General features: G+C 47.3%; 1 protein-coding gene across 3 annotated transcripts in view; it reads right to left on the reverse strand.

Annotated features, from left to right (window-relative positions):
• TNR (tenascin R) overlaps nt 1-17,396 on the reverse strand; it is a 294,303-nt gene that overhangs the window by 33,607 nt on the left and 243,300 nt on the right. For all 3 annotated transcript variants that reach the window (XM_048860526.2, XM_048860528.2, XM_048860529.2), the window contains 2 exons: nt 13,616-13,885; nt 10,805-10,990 (listed from right to left, as the gene is read on the reverse strand). In XM_048860526.2, coding sequence (XP_048716483.2) covers nt 10,805-10,990; nt 13,616-13,885 — 456 coding nt within the window. The remainder of the gene's footprint in view (nt 1-10,804; nt 10,991-13,615; nt 13,886-17,396) is intronic.

Below are 17,396 nucleotides of genomic sequence, written 5' to 3' on the forward strand. Positions count from 1 at the left end.
AAAGTTTACAACTTTAAAATTTATTGAATGCCAGCCTTCTTTTTTTTGGGCAATCCTCTGTGGCGGAGTGGCTGGTTGGCCAGTGGCCCCCCCACCGCGTTCTTGGGCGTCTGGGTGTGGAGGCTATAGAACTTGGGGAGGAGGGTGGTTGGTTACACAGAGGCTGTAGTGGCAGTCTGCTCCAGCTGCCTTTGCTGCAGCTCAACCATACACTGGAGCATACTGGTTTGGTCCTGCAGCAGCCTCAGCATTGAATCCTGCCTCCTCTCATCATGCTGCCGCCACATTTGAGCTTCAGCCCTCTCTTCAGCCCGCCACTTACTCTCTTCAGCCCGCCACCTCTCCTCACGGTCATTTTGTGCTTTCCTGCACTCTGACATTATTTGCCTCCACGCATTCGTCTGTGCTCTGTCAGTGTGGGAGGACTGCATGAGCTCAGAGAACATTTCATCATGAGTGCGTTTTTTTTCTTTCTAATCTTCACTAGCCTCTGGGAAGGAGAAGATCCTGTGATGATTGAAACACATGCAGCTGGTGGAGGAAAAAAAAGGGACAGCGGTATTTAAAAAGACACATTTTATAAAACAGTGGCTACAGTCTTTCAGGATAAACCTTGCTGTTAACATTACATACATAGCACATGTGCTTTCGTTACAAGGTCGCATTTTGCCTCCCCCCCACCGCATGGCTACCCCCTCAACCCTCCCCCCTCCCCGTGGCTAACAGCAGGGAACATTTCTGTTCAGCCGCACGCAAACAGCTCAGCAGGAATGGGCTCCTCTGAATGTCTCCTGAAGAAAAGCACCCTATTTCAACCAGGAGACCATGAATTATATCTCACTCTCCTGAGGATAACACAGAGAGATAAAGAACGGATGTTGTTTAAACGCCAGCAAACATACACTGCAATGCTTTGTTGTACAATGATTTCCGAGTACGTGTTACTGGCCTGGAGTGGTAAAGTGTCCTACCATGAAGGACGCAATAAGGCTGCCCTCCCCAGAAACCTTTTGCAAAGGCTTTGGGAGTACATCCAGGAGAGCCGCGAATGCCAGGGCAAATTAATCCTTTCACATGCTTGCTTTTAAACCATGTATAGTATTTTAAAAGGTACACTCACCGGAGGTCCCTTCTCCGCCTGCCGGGTCCAGGAGGCAGCCTTGGGTGGGTTCGGGGGATACTGGCTCCAGGTCCAGGGTGAGAAACAGTTCCTGGCTGCCGGGAAAACTGGTTTCTCCGCTTGCTTGCTGTGAGCTATCTACAACCTCATCATCATCTTCTTTGTCCCCAAAACCTGCTTCCGTGTTGTCTCCATCTCCATTGAAGGAGTCAAACAACACGGCTGGGGTAGTGGTGGCTGAACCCCCTAAAATGGCATGCAGCTCATCATAGAAGCGGCATGTTTGGGGCTCTGACCCGGAGCGGCCATTCGCCCCTCTGGTTTTCTGGTAGGCTTGCCTCAGCTCCTTCAGTTTCACGCGGCACTGCTTCGGGTCCCTGTTATGGCCTCTGTCCTTCATGCCCTGGGAGATTTTGACAAAGGTTTTGGCATTTCGAAAACTGGAACGGAGTTCTGATAGCACGGATTCCTCTCCCCATACAGCGATCAGATCCCGTACCTCCCGTTCGGTCCATGCTGGAGCTCTTTTGCGATTTTGGGACTCCATCATGGTCACCTCTGCTGATGAGCTCTGCATGGTCACCTGCAGCTTGCCACGCTGGCCAAACAGGAACTGAGATTCAAAAGTTCACAGTTCTTTTCCTGTCTACCTGGCCAGTGCATCTGAGTTGAGAGTGCTGTCCAGAGCGGTCACAATGGAGCACTCTGGGATAGCTCCCGGAGGCCAATACCGTCTAGTTGTGTCCACAGTACCCCAAATTCGAGCCGGCAAGGCCGATTTAAGCGCTAATCCACTTGTCAGGGGTGGAGTACGGAAATCGATTTTAAGAGCCCTTTAAGTCGAAATAAAGGGCTTCATTGTGTGGACGGGTACAGGTTTACATCGATTTAACGCTGCTAAATTCGACCTAAAGTCCTAGTATAGACCAGGGCTTAGAGATGTCCCAATTTCTCCAAGACTGCTCGGTTGCTGTATGACAAGGATACACCTCTAGCTTAGAACATAGACACAACTCCAGATTTTGCACTGAACAGCATGCTATCTGTAAAATTGGGGGAGTAACACTTGTATACCTTACAAGAGTGTTGTCAGCATGATTTTAGGGCTTGCAGCTAGCTGGGGAGTAAATCTACCCAGCCCTAGACTGCCACACACTAAGGGTCCGATGCACACTAACAGTTTCTTAATGCACTCTGATCTAGTCCTGTTTCAAAGCAGGGTACATCAAAACACACTAGGGTACTGTTAGTGCGTGGCAGCAGGGTCCACATGGCCAGTGAGTACAGGGTAGATTCATGCCCCAGCTTGCCATGGACTAAATGTTTGTGTAGACCAGCACTGAGTTAATATTTTAGACCCTGCTTTGAAAATGGAGAGCACTACAGAAGCACTAAGTAATATTCTTAGAGGTCAACAAATGCTCATGTAAGTTGTGTCTTGTTTTGAGCTGGAGTGGTTGGCTCTTTTGGGACCACTGCATATATTGTTGGCTGGGGAAATTGGATTATTCTAACAAAGACAAGGCAATGTTTTAAAAGTAACTATTGAGACCTGCTGTAGTTGCCTGTAAAAAGACAGAAATTCAGAGTGAGAGACTCAGCCAGAGAGAGGTGGAAATGATAAGCTAGCTTTATTTGTTACCAAAATTATTTGACATCTAACATTGTCAACTGTGTTTCTTATTTTTGAGGTGTAGATGAAATGGTCGATAATTAATGAAGAAACAGTCTTTTGCTCTGAGAGCTGCAGCACAATCTGTGATTTCTGACTCAGGAGATTGAAATCTAGCTAATTTCCTGGGCACTGATCGCAGATCACTATTTTATCTCGGTGGAATATCTCATGGGTTTGTCTGTCACTTCCTTTTGGTTTCTGATGGGTTTATTTCTCTCCTGCCTGGCCATTATTGATCTTTCCCATCAAGTTAGATAAAAGTTGTAAAAAAACAGCAGCCAAGCAAAACTCATTACCACAGAAGCAGCATTGCCAAAATGTGACCCAGCAGCATGTGGGAGCCCCTAGGGGACAATCTCTGATCCCTCCCTGTCCTTCTGTGGACTAAGAGGCAGAGAACATAGGTTGTCTTCACTGCCACTGAACTGCTAGGTGGCCTTCAAGTCACATCATCTCTTTGGGCCTCTGTTTTCCCTGCCACCCTTTTACCTGTCTTGTCTAGTTAGGTTGTACGCTCTGTCTCTCTCACAATGTATTTGTGCAACACCGAAAACAATGGAGCCCTGATCTCAGCTGGGGATTGTAAATGCTACTCTAATCCAAGTAATAACGATCAATTAGGCACCAAAGTAAGCGTCATAATTGGGGCTGATGGGTGCTGAGCCCTGTTGAAAATCTGGCTCCAATTGTGGGTGCTGAGCACTTGGAAATACGTCTCAAAACTGCTTGGAAAATCTGGCCCATAGTGCTTGAAGGGATCTGTTCCATTGCTACTTCTCCATCTGGTCCCACCTTGATCAAGAAAGAGAACATGGTCTGGTCACCGTTAATGCCTAGGGCAGCAGGGAGGTCAGGGCAGGTGGTGTGGCCTTCTCTCAGGTTCTCAGTAGGTGCTCAGAGTCCTGTGGTGACACATGTAATTGGATTACAAAGTACTTAATTCTTTTCTCTGGCCAGTAGCACAAGGACAGTGAAGCTGAGCTGCTAATCCTTCCCCAGCTCCAATTAGGCACTGTGTAATTAGTGAGGGGTGAACAGGGCATGTGGCCACTCCAGAGATCCCATTCTGTGCACATTCCCTCTCGGCAAAATTATAAACAGGGGAACCCAACCCTTACCTACTCTTTTAACAGCTGCCAAAACGTTCCTTCACTCCCCACCCCAACCCCACATCCGCCACAGTGATAAGAGCACCAATCCCTGTGTGAGCTATACATAATGGCAGTCTCCTGATTTCCCCCCAGCCTTTGGAATGCTGAGCCCATGACTCCTACCCACCCTCTTTGCCCCTATCTGTGTGTACAGAAAAAGGAGACACTCCCCCCCCCCCCACCCGGGCTATATAAATGCCAGGGCCAGTGCTGCAAAAGGATCAGAGGTTTGGATAAGTACCACGCCTGAATTCAGATACTGCCCGCACCATACTCTCCAAACCACTTGGGTCTGCAAAACTGGCCTGGCAATCTGTCCATCTTGTGAGATTTCCAGTACTTCCTGCTACTTCATGCTGGAAATACTAGGAGATGGCCTTTTCCTGTCCAGGTATGATCCAGGAAGTGCGGATGCACATGAAAGTTTTTTTTTAAAAAGTGAAATAATAAACGGAAACTTCTGCCACTCCCAGGGTTCTGAATTTCAAGGGTTGCTATGAGTTCTGAAGAGGCATCGGAGAGCCAGCACCCGATAAACCATGCTGAAACTTTAAGGGTTGCAGGGTCCCCGCCACCAGGCTGTATCTGTGCAAGAAGACAAGCAGTGGAGGCAGCCAGTTTCACACCAAGAGAGACAGACAAAACAAACACTAAAAATACATCCCCCATTAGGGCGGAACGTCCTCGCCAGTGGAATTAAAGGAAACACATTTCACTCTTCTGTGTAGCATGGAGATGCAGCACAGACCAGCTACTGAATCTGTGCAGCACCTGAGTGATGCTTTCCCAAGCAGTTAAACAGAGATGAGTAATATCTTCTCGCCCGGCTCCTGACTTGTGTACTCAGGGTAGGGAATCCTCCAAGGCCCGTGTGTCGTTGTGTATGAGAATGGGTGATGGACAGCAGTTCCACACCAATCTCCGCACTAGAGCTGGCCAAAAAACAGGGAGGAAGTTGGCCAAAGATTAAGAATAACCATCAAGGTTATTTTTGTTTTGCCAGTTTTTAAAAGAAACGGTGTTTTCAGTTACTGGACCTTTTTTTGCAAAAATGTTCAGGTTTGGAATTTTTCGTTTGCTCTTCCACCTCCCCTGTTTCCATTTTTGCCACTGCAAAGGGGAAGGAAGAGAGACTGAGGCAAAAGGATCAGCGGAGAAGGACCAAATAAAAAACAACAATGGGTGTTTTTCGATTTCATGGGGGAAAAGACCCTGAAAAATTAAAATTAAAAAATTCCCCACAACAATTTCTGATTTTGAAAAAAGACTAGTGTCCAACTAAAATGTTTAATTCCAGTACCTACTCTGCTCATTTGCCAGGGTCACAAAAGTGATCTTCAGTCCTTTCTACTCCACATCTCTGTCTGGGCCAGATCTTTGGGTAATGTAAAGAGAGTTCAGTGGAGTTACACCAGTTTACACCAGCTGAGGATCTTTCCCAAAGCATCTATTAATTTTCATTGCTTCCAGCACTGGCAGCTAAGAAAGCTATAGGAGAGGGAGCCGGAGTATGTTCTGGATCATTTATCATCTACAGAATGGTTAACTAAGTTCCGTGTGCAGAACCTCGATTACTATGAGGCAGTGCTAGAAAGGAAGGACACAGCTTGACTTTCAGATCCCAGGCTTGGGTACAGGGATAGCACCTAAGAAGCCCTACTTTCACCTTCAAATGGAGCAAAGCTGGCAGGCACCCTCATGAGACAATTACATGGGGCCCACTGTGGGAAAGACCTGGTTTTCCGCGGGTGTTGTAGAAGATGGGCATGAGCTAGTTCACTAAACCGGCCACTTGGTGGCAATGCTATTCCACACACCAGGCTCTCCCCTAGCCCAACAAAAACAGCTGGACTGTGAAATCATTGGGCACCTTGGCACATATGGCACTGGTATATAAGTATCCAGATGTGGGGATGGGCAGTAGCTAAGACTTAGGCCAAAAGCAAAGGTCATTAGATTAGGAGATATCCTGGGTCACTGGGCTGGTTTTAAGTGTGGGCTGACCCAGAGGCTGCATTTCAGGGGGCACCGTGATGCTGGCTGGAATTCAGCTGCAGGAAGGAGCCATCTGGCCTGAAGACCCCATGTGCTGTGAACCCCTCTCAGAATCATGTGCTGCAAGAAGAGGCCAAATGGTCAGCAGACAGGTCCCCTACTCTACCCAGGGGGAAGGAAATGAAAACCAGCAGGCTGCAGGAAAAGAGAGACAGGAGGGGAACTTGGGAAGGGAAAGAGATGGAGGGCTGGGGGGAGAGCCTGAAATATTCTTTAGCCAGGTGTCAGGCCACCTAGGGCTGATTGCATTTGGGAATTTGGTTCCCTTTGTGTGAATATACCATTCTTTCTTTACTGCAGCACCCAGCAATGTACTGGATAAACTCAGAAACACAGCTCTTTCCAGAGAGTAATGAAGATAACTCTGTTTTTCAGGTAACCAGTGGCAACATTACAGCCCCATCCAAATAGCTGCATCATGGCTTCCCCTCCAGAGGCCATCCTACTGCCCACTGCTCATGGTGGGCTGAATCCTGGCTAGAGCTGCAGCTGTGGTGGGTGTTGGTATCCTAGGGGCTGGGCAGGCTGATGGGGTAGCCGAAGGCAAATGCTGTTACTAGCAGTTCAAAACCTGATCCAGTTCTCTCCCTCTGCGTCCCCCACAAAACAAGGAAGAGTTGCACATTGACAGGGCCAGCAGTTCTCTCCCGCTCCGTCTGTGTGCCTGGAGGCATGAATGCAAGGCCACCTACATAGAGCTCTTCCCTGCAGCAGAACTTCTTCCCTTCATGCTCTCCGCCATCTGCTCCTCTCTGACTCCATCCCTCGGGGGCGGGGGGGTGAGAGAAGCAGGGTTAGCCGTTGCCGTTATTTGGCTGGGAGCTCTCGAGGGTAACCTGCGATGCTGAGGAAGTGGGGTTAGATATTCTGCAGAAGCCAGACATCCCCTGGAGGCAGCCGTGGTGCCGTGCTCAGTCATGTTCTGTACTGGTGCATGTGCTACCGTTTGGGTGACATGTAACCCCACCGGCCTGCCCAGCTGTGATCATTACAGATGTTATGGCACTCATTGCAAAAGTAGGGACATTAGCTCTGGAGACCTGCTCAGCTTCCAGTTTGGCTAATTACCTTCTGCTGACCTAAATGCTTCCCACAGTTTAAGTGGATACTGCTAGTCATCTTCCCTTCCTTTCCCTCCCCTGGCCGGGGGGGAGGAGGGGCAGTGTGGCTGTGCTGTTAAAGAGCTGCCAGACTTCAGTGACTGGCAAAGTGATTCCTCTCTGTCGACTGCAGTGATTTCTGTTCTAACAGAGCAGTGTTTTACTGTGCTATAATTACACTGTATTTGTTTTCCTTATACAGTGCCCTGGGGCTTTTCATGAGAGTTGGAATATGATGATGATGGAAGAAAAGACTTCATATAAAAATGAGTCACTTACACGGAGTCAGCTTCCAACTCTCTGGAGTTGAGACATGTAAAGGAAGAGTAACTAAAGAGCAGGGGGAAAGAATCATTACAGAGAGTGCTAAAGGTCAGTGCTCCCTAGGGACACAAGGTGGGTGGGGCAATATCTTTGATTGGACCAGCTGCTGTTGGTGAGAGAGACAAGCTTTCGAGCTTGCACGGAGCTCTAAGTTTCCCAGACCCGAAGAAACGCTCTGTGTAAGCTCGGAGGCTTGTCTCTTTCAACAATAGAAGTTGGTCCAATCAAAGACATAACCTCATCCTCCTTCTCTCTTGACTATCCTGGGACCGACATGGCTACAATACCGGAGCTATCTAGGAACACATTCTTAACACAATCCAGAGTGAAATCTCTTAACACTGTATAGGAGGTTGGTAATGGTAGAGACACCGTAGCAATATGATGTTAATTCTGACCTCTGCATTGTGTATATGCCTTTCAAAGATCTGGATGTCTTCTTTGGAGAGGCGAGAGACCTGACCCAAGACCCCAGATCTGAACCCCTTTGGGTTTGAAGGGAGATTTGAGTACAGATCCAGTTGTTTCAGCTCTGGGCCATCTCAGCTAGAGACACTAGTTCGGGATTCATGGGAAAGAGTGGATTAACAGGTGACCTTGTGGAAGGAAACACGTTTCTGGGGGAACAGAAAGCCTAGTTGTTATGAAACTTCTAGTGCTGATATTAACGGCAAGAACAAAGGGTGCCAGCTAAACCTGGGGACATGTCCTACCCTACAGAATTCCAGGTGGAATTTCTTTACATGGAGCAACTAAAGGGAGACTCTAAGGTATTCAGACCCTTTACTCTCTATATAACCCTTTCAGTCGAATCTATCAGTCACCAACATTGTCCTCAGTATGGCTCTGATCCAAAGCTCCCATTGATTCCAACGGGCTATGAATCAGGCCCCAACTCCATGTAGAATTTGGGGCCTAAATGACTTTGATAGCATCCCGTTAGTATAAGGAGTAGACTCACCATGGCAACAACATGGAAAACACCTGTAAAGAATTTACAAAGGAATCAGACAAATGAAATAGCCCTGGGGTGAGATCCTGGTTCCACCCAAGTCAATGGGAGTTTTGCAATCTCTTCAGCTGCTGAGGAAATGGACTTTTGGTGCTTGCCTCTCTTCACTGTCCATAATTCCCTATCTCGGAATCACAGACAGAAAATAGATTCTTCATCCAGACTCATCCTCTACAGCCAGCTTGTGTCTTATGATTTTTACCATTTTAAATATTTGCATTGTGGGAACACCTAGACGCTCCGGCTGAGATCAGAGGCTCCGGCTGAGATCAGAGGCTGCACAGACACATTGACAAGCCATTTTCTGCCTCAAAGCGCTAACAATCCAAACCAACAAGACAGACTGAAGGGTGTGGGAAGGAAGTGTTGTTATTCCCTACAATAGACTGAGCTAAGATTTTGTCTAGTCTAGTTTTCAGTGTCTCGGGCTCTCCGGAGAGGACATTTGACACCACCAGCCTGTTCTCTTTAAGCCTGTCACAGTTCTTCAGCATGTCTCATCTCCACAAATGCATGCCCAGGAAACCCCTTTATTGTGTTTGCTTTAATTGGCTTTACTTGGCAACTGCTGTCAGTGAAATATTTCAGTAACAGATTCTGCTCTTAATTACATAAAGGTAAATCCAGAGTGACTCCACGGGGTGGATGATATTCATGTCAAGGGAGTAACACCAGATTTACACCAGTGTAATTGACAGCAGAATTTGGCCCATTTGCAGGACTTACCTTTCACTGCTTGTCTGCAAAAGTAGTAATTGTCTCTGAAGAAAGCTGGCAGGTAAGTTAAGCCAGACCCTGGTTTCATGAGTCTGTGGTGTCTCCCTCTAATCAAATTCTGCTTCTCAAGGCAGTTCACCTCATGAAATGCAGCAAAAATGACATCTAATATTGTAGTTTTCACACACTCCATTGTCACACTTACGGCTCTAATTGCTTTCCGGCCCTGCAGTCTTTTTTGTGATTAATTCTGTTGGGTTTGCAACTTTCCAACCGAGCAGAGTATGACCTGGGCTTTCCCAAAAAATCATTCAGTTTGCCAGAACCAGATGCCACAGACACATGGGGGTTCCAGCTAGACAAGTGCCAGACCACTGGGGTATCTGCTAGAGCACGGGTGGGCAAACTATGGTCCATGGTCCAGATCCGGCCCCTCAGGGCTTTGGAACTGGCCCATGGGATTGCCATCCTCGTGGTGCTGCGGGCCCTGCGCTGCTCCCAGAAGCGGCCGGCACCACGTCCCTGCAGCCCCTGTGGGGGCAGAGGGCTCCGTGTGCTGTCCTTGCCTTGGAGTTCCCCATTTCCGGCCAATGGGAGCTTCAGGGGAGGTACCCACAGGCAAGGGCAATGCACGGAGCCCTTTGCCCCCTCTCCCTCAGGGGCCTCAGGGATGTGGTGCTGGCCACTTCTGGGAGCAGCAGGGGGCCAGGGCCAGGGCATGCAGGTAGGGAGCCTGCCCTGGCCCCGGTGCACACTGCTGCCACCATGGAACCGGTAAGTGGCGCCAGGCCAGAGCCCAAACCCCTCCTGCACCCCACACCCCAAATCCCTGCCCTGAGCCCCCTGCCTGCACCCCAACCCCCTGCTGCACTCCACACCCCTCCTGCGCCCAAGCCCCCTGCTGCACCCCGTATCTCTCCTGTGCCCCAACCCCCTTCCCTGAGCCCCCTGCTGCACCACACACCCTTCCCTGTACCCCAATCCCCTGCCCTGAGCCCCCTGCTGCACCATGCATCCTTCCCTGTACCCCAACCCCCTTTCCTGAGCTCCCTCATACACCCCACACTCCTCCTCTGCCCCAACCCTTTGCCCTGAGCCCCTTCCTGCACACCGCACCTCCTCCCATACCCCGCACTCCCTCCCGCACCCCAACTCCCTGCCCCAGCCCTACATTCATGGCTCTGCATGCAATTTCCTCACCCAGATGTGGCCCTTGGGCCAAAAAGTTTGCCGACCCCTGCGCTAGATAGATGTCAGAGATGCAGGAGGGTACCATGGATAGTGCATGGTTTTGTGTGCAGAGCAAGACTTGGCAGAGGTGTGGCTTCACTGCTATTTTTAGTCACGCTTGCTAGATCAAAGCTAGTTCGGGTATGTCTACAGGTGCTGCAACTCACTTCCTGACTGCTATGTAGACATACCCTAAGTCTCACCAGTATCAGTCAGGAAACTCCGCTGAAGTCAGTGATGGGCGAATCAGGCCCAAGTTGTCCCAAGAGCATCTCAGTACACAGGGAGTGGGATGGAAGAGGCTGTATGTTGCATGGGCTTGGTCTCCCTCCCTGATCTCCTGAATGGGGCCCAGTGCATGGAGAAGAAGAGGCTGCCCAACATCCATGTAGATCCTGGCATGTCCACGGAGGGATTTACCTGTGAGGGTGGCCCGGGTTGTCAGGCCAGCATTCCGTGGCACCAGCACCTCGTGGTACTGCTCGCCTGCTAGTGTGCTGTACACCACCCTATAGTTCTGCACCTCCGCCTCACTGTTGTCCCACTCCAGTGCCAGGCTGGCCAACGTTCGCAAGCCCACCCGGAGGTTCTTGGGTGCATCGATCTCTATACAAGATAAGAAAACAAATGCAGTTCAATCTGCGAGAATTGCCCCCATCTGCAGCTGAGGAAATGCTTTCATGTGTTGGCAAGGAATCCAAGCTGTGTTATTGTGAGACCATGGTATTCTACCACCCCAGACGCTAACCGCGATCTAACCTGCATGGAGTCGCACTTGCTGAGCTGTCTCTGTGGTAGCTCAGCCCCTTAGATTAATTAATAGATTTTAATGTCAGAAGGCTCTAATGTGATCATCTAGTCTGGCCTGCTGCACAGCACAGGCCAGTGAATGGAGATGGACAGTAGAGCATTTCTTTTGTAAAAAGACACCCAATTTTGATTGAAAGATTTCAGGTGAGGGCGAATGCACCAAGTCTCTCAGTAAATTGTTCCAATGATGAATTACCCTTGCTGTTTTTTTTAAAAAAAGCATGATGAAATTGAATCCACCCAATACCGCAACGAGGTAAGGAATTATTATTATTATTATTCCCATTTTACAGGTGGGGAAACCGAGGCACAGTAAGTCAAGAAGTCTATGGCAAAGGCAAGATTTGAACCCAGGACTCCTCCTGAGTGCCTTAGCCGCAAGATCTCATGCCTTATCACAGACTCATACGCAGGTAAATCCCGCCTTGATAGCATGCCTTGTTGTTTAGCACTGCTACATATTACTGTACATATTGTACCAAATTCTGACCTCATTTATATTCATGCAACCCTACTCTGATCAACAGGATTACACAGGTATAGCTTAGGGCAGGATTTGGCCATTTTATATCCAGGGTATAACTCCTTTTTGGTTCACAGGTAAAATTATACTCAGTAACCCCATCTAACTATATATTTTTGTTCATTTGTTTTTGGAGGGATTTTTTGATCATAACAACTCATAGAGATAATACAAGGAAAGGCAAATTCAGCAAATTGATAGCACTGTACATCTCATTCTAAGTATATACAGTAGGGACACTACAGTTACTGTCATAGAAGCACTGGTATCCGCTGATAATATATTTGACAGGTAATTTATAAACCATAAAATAGCACTGAAATATGCTCTCTAGCTTCTCCTTTATGGCACGGTAAATTAAACCTGTTAGCTATCCACAGGCTTAGCATTAATTAAAGTTTTACTGACCGGTTAGAGCATTCATATAAAGTATCAAAATAAGATAACCACATTTTTAACTGTGTCACTTTCAGTTGCTTGATGGCAGATTGTCTCAGGTGGCACCCCCCATCTCCTCTCTCTCAATTTGAATAACTATAGATGGGGCCATTTTTTAAAAAAAATGGGTACCTAAAGTTAGGCTCCTAACTCCTCCTTTAGGCATCCAAAGAAGTGCCCTGATTTTCTAAAGTACTGAGCTTCTAGTAGCTTAGTGCTTTTGAAAAATCAGGCAACTTATTTAGGTTCTTAAATATGGATTTAGGAGTCTAATTTCCATTTTTGCAAATCTTCGTTATGGGCTCAGACTAATCTGAAGATCTGAATGTTCTTTGAACTTGCAGGGGCTGGCTCCTATCCCTATAATAATCGAAACCCATGCCTTTGTGATGTGCTTACATACTACGGGGATGGGGTTGTACTAAAACATAGGTCTGAACTTTGGGAAAATGCAGCTCTGGATCCAGGTGCACGACGTACAGTCATAGAAATTAATTCCTGTACCTTGTTGCATCTTGCAGCAAATCAGTATGCCTGGGTTACAAAGCATTATCTCAATGCAACACTTACTGGGCAAAAATCAGCATAGCTCCACTGACTTCAATGGAACTACACTGATTTATACCAGCTGAGAATCTAAACCATTGTATTACACTGCAGATTTAGGATTTTTTTCTCCTGCCAAATACATATTGCAAATAGGACAGGCAAACAGATTCTGTAGATAGAAAGAGAGACAAGTATATACTGTAAAATTCCGATAGATGGGTATATACTGTAGAGGGAAACATACAGAGATACCATACAGATCTGTCAGAGTAGAAAAATCCTTCACCCAAGAAGTATTTACCCTGATGCTATGCAGAATCAGAGATTATGCAGTGAGTCAGAGAGTCACAGTACAGTCGGCTTATATCTAAGGTTGTCATAAAACAGGGTCTCCTGGAGCTCAGTGATGTTGGTTCAGCGGTGTGCATACAGGCAGCAGATGGCAGTGGAGGAGTGAGACGTTGTGTCTGGTCACTGCTCTAGTGAGAGGAGAAGACACTGGGTGTGACCCTGAAGGAAAGAGGCTCTACTCCGGTTATGAGTAGAGGAAGTGCGTTTAGTGTGGCAGCGTCTGTCTGGCAGTCCATTGTATTAAAGCCTGTTGCCTACTCAGTCTGTCAGTCCATGAACTGGCCAGCTAGCTGGGTGTGTCTGAGTCTGTCAGTCAGTGTGTTGGCCTGTTTGGGGTGTGTGTGGGGGGCAGTCAGGCAGAAGGCCCTGATAAGTCTGTCAGAAAGGGAATCCATCTATTTGTCAGGGCAGCTGGGTCTCAGCCTGTTCGTCACTGATTCAAGTCAGTCTGTTAGTCAGTCATCCAGTGAATCGACCTGTTTGTTGTGTGGGTCTCTCGATGGCTGGCCATGTAGTGGACTAGACTCTAGCCAGATGGCTTTTAAATGCAACCGATGTACCTGTTGTGAAGGTGGTGACAGCAGGGTCGCTCTCGTTGGTCCCTCGGACCCCGGAGATGGAGACTTCGTACTGTGAGCCGGGCCTCAGGGCCTGCATTGAGTACTGGCTCAGGGGAGGCTGCAGTCGGAACATGGTCTTCCCCCCTTCCCCATTTGTGAGGCCGTACTTCAGCAGGATGTAGTCTACTTTAGCTCGGGGTGGGGTCCACTCCACGAAGGCCACTGTGTCCGAGACATCTCGCACCAGGATTTGGGTTGGCCCATCAATTACTGGACACCAAAGAAGCATGTTAGTTGTGAGTTAAACACAGACAGAAAATATGTAAATTGCATGGCATCCGGCCCTGGGGAAAGAAAGGACTCAGTCTTGCTACATCTGATATTTGAAGTGGCCCATCACCACTTTAACTTAGTATCCAGGCAATAGCAGGAGGAAAAGAACTAATGTGAGTTGTGACCCAAGATCCCAGCTCACGGTCAATGGATTAGAGATAGGCCTCCAGGCTATGCCATACTGGTTAGATGAGTTGTTTGTGGCTGCCAAGCAATAGGATGTAGGGGAAGGGGTCTGTTAAAGGGTGGATGGATCTGAATAGATTCTTGGGTTTGGTTCAGGTTTAGGGTGTTCATGGGAACCTTCTTCTGATATGCCAAGATTCATATGGAGTGGGACTACACCAAGAAGAGTAAGCCATTCATCATAGATTCCAAGGCCAGAAGGGACCATTGTGATCATCTAGTCTGGCCTCCTATATAGCATAGGCCAGAGAACTTCTCTGAATCAATTCCTGTCTGAACTAAAGCAGATCTTTTAGAAAAACATCCTAACTTGATTGAAAAATTTCCAGAGATGGAGAGCCCACCACAACTCCCAGTAAGTTGTTCTAAATCTTAATTGCCCTCACTGTTAAAAAATTGTGCCTCATTTCTAGTCTGAATTTGTCTAGCTTCAACATCTAGCCATTCTGTCTTGTCGTACCTTTTTCTGCTAGACTGAAGAGTTCTGTTCCCCATGTCAGTTATTATAGACCAGGGATCTCAAACTCAAATCACCACGAGGGCCACATGAGGACTAGTACATTGGCCCAAGGGCCGCATCACTGACAACCACCCCCGCCCCCCGCTGCCACCGGTCCTGCCCCCACTCCACCCCTTTCATGAGTCCCCACCCCATTCCAACCCCTTCCCCAAAGTCCCCACCCAACTCTACCCCCTCCCAGCCCCTCTTCCAGCACCTTCCCCAAATCCCTGCTTCTTCTCCGCCTCCTTCCCTGAGCGCACGGCTCCCCACTCCTTCCCCCTCTCTCCTGGAACATGCTAAGCACCGCCAAACAGCTGTTTGGCGGCGGGAAGCACCTGGAGGTAGGCAGAGGAGCGGGAACACAGTGCGCTGGCAGGGGAGGGGGGGTGGCGGATGAGGGGAGCTTGGCTGCCACAGGAAATAACTCAGGGCGGGGAGCTTGGCGGGCCACAGTAAATAACTCCGTGGGCCACCTGCGGGCTGCATGTTTGAGACCCCTGTTATAGACTGTGATCAAGTCACCCCTTAACCTTCTCTTTGTTAAACTAAACAGATTCAATGCCTGTGCAGTCTTTCACTATAAGGCATGTTTTCCAGACCTCTAATCATCCTCATAGCTCTTCTCTGAACCTTCTTCAATTTATCAGCATCCTTCTTGAATTGTGAACTCAAGAACTGGACAGTGTTCCAGCAGTGGTCACACCCATGCCAAATACAGAGAAAATATCATCTCCCTACTCCTACACAATATTCCCCCGTTTCTACATCCAAGGATCATATTAGCCCCTTTGGCCAACAGCATTGCATGGGAAGCTCATGTTCAGCTGATTATCCATGATCACCACCAAGTTCTTTTCAGAGTTGCTGCTTTCCAGGATAGAGTCCCCCATTCTGTAAGTAAAGCCTGCATTATTTATTCTTAGACATATGACCTTACATTTGGTCATATTAAAATCTGTATTGTTTAAGATCCAGATTGCTTTGTATCAATGACCTCTTCTCTTCATTATTTACTACTTCCCCTATCTTTGTGTCATCTGTAACCTTTACCAGTGATGACTTTATGTTTTCTTCCAGGTCTTTGATAAAAATGTTAAATAGCCTAGGGCCAAGGACTGATCCCTGCAGGACCCTTCTAGAAACATCCAGGCTTAATGATAATTCCCCATTTACAATTACATTTTGACATGTGTCAGCCAATTTTTAATAAACTGTGGATTTCCAGTGTGCTGAAAATATGAGAAGAGTTGAGAAAACAACTAGCACTTTCAAGAGACTTTTCAAAACTTGACATTAGTTACAATATCCCAGAAGTTCTACCCATCCTTTACAAAAGAGAGAGGAGTTGTAGCCAGATCTCTAGATCTTGGAATAATTGCACTCAGACTCACAAGAAAGCAGCAATACCCCTTGGGATTTCCATTGCTCCCTGTTTGATCTGGAAATCCCACAAGGTTGTGTTGACATTTCTACTTCCTCTCTTAGAAGAAATCCAGAAGTGCAGGGACCACAAGGAAATAAAAAATAATCTAAAGAAAAAAGTTACATGGTGAAAAGTTTGGGTTCAAATTCTGGGTTGATGCTGTTTGATTCTAACTGCTTTGCCTGTCTGTAGGTATTGTAATGACACACAATCTGTCAAGCATCTGTGTATTGGCCACGTGCTGTAGCAGCATTAAAATGCAGCGCCTGCTGCACAGCCAATTCTGAGACTTATTTTCTACCTGGGGATCTGAGATCTGTAACTCAGGTTCATACTGTATGGGGGCTTGCTTGCTTGTTTGTTTTACTAGTGACAGCCTAAATTGTATTCTGTAACTAGTACTAAATGCCCTGGTCTTGTAAGCTAGGGTTTAGGTAGTGCAAAGCAAAAATGTTATTTTTTTAAAGCGCATTTTGTATGTTGGACAGGTTTCACTGGATAATAAACATATACTGAATATCTAGATCTCCAGAGGGGGCTGAATGTTGAGGTGATCTAAGAGGTTTCTAAACACACAGTTAGTCTGAAATAGCTCTTCTTGATTAACTCCAGATGTGGATGCTCTTATTCCAGAATAGAGAACCTTATTCTAAATTAGTTTAGTGGATTAAGATTGTAGGTGTTGTATTAATGGAGCATGAATACAATGCCTACAAGTCCTGCATGGTTTGCTGCTCAGGTGGATAGACTAATTAGTTGCTTAAAAAATCACAAGTTTTCAGCTGGGGAAACTGGTGGTGCTACTGCAGAACATGCTGAGCTTGCATTTTTGGCTTGGATTTTCAAAGCTGCCTAAGGGGTTAGGTTCCCAAACCTCAATGAAATTCAATGGGATCTGGGCACCTATTTCCCTTATGCACCTTTGAAAATACCAGCCTCTGTGTGAACATTTAACATGGGAGTATTAATGGACTGTAACCCAAACATCAGGCTGTCCCAAATCTGGTGAATTCCTTGTGACCAGAGCTGGGCAAAACTTCAGGGAAGAAAGTTTAAACTCATTGGCAAAGGTGTAGAGGTTCCAGCCACACCAACTGGGGTCTCTCAAGGGTTGGTGTGCCTGGACTGCACAATGGCTTTGGGTGGAAAATCCTGTTTCTGCTCAAAACAAGAAAAGTTTTGGCTGTTTCAGCTGATCTTTACGCTGAGATTTTGGGTTCATTACAAATTAAAATCAAACGGATCTGGTTCTACCCTCCCATAACCAAAACAGAACAGAAAGGCTTGCATTAGAGATGGTGAACCAAATCTCCAGATTCAAAAATCTCTGGAGCTTT

The sequence above is a fragment of the Caretta caretta genome, chromosome 8 (assembly GCF_965140235.1).
Source record: "Caretta caretta isolate rCarCar2 chromosome 8, rCarCar1.hap1, whole genome shotgun sequence".
NCBI lineage: Eukaryota > Metazoa > Chordata > Testudines > Cheloniidae > Caretta > Caretta caretta.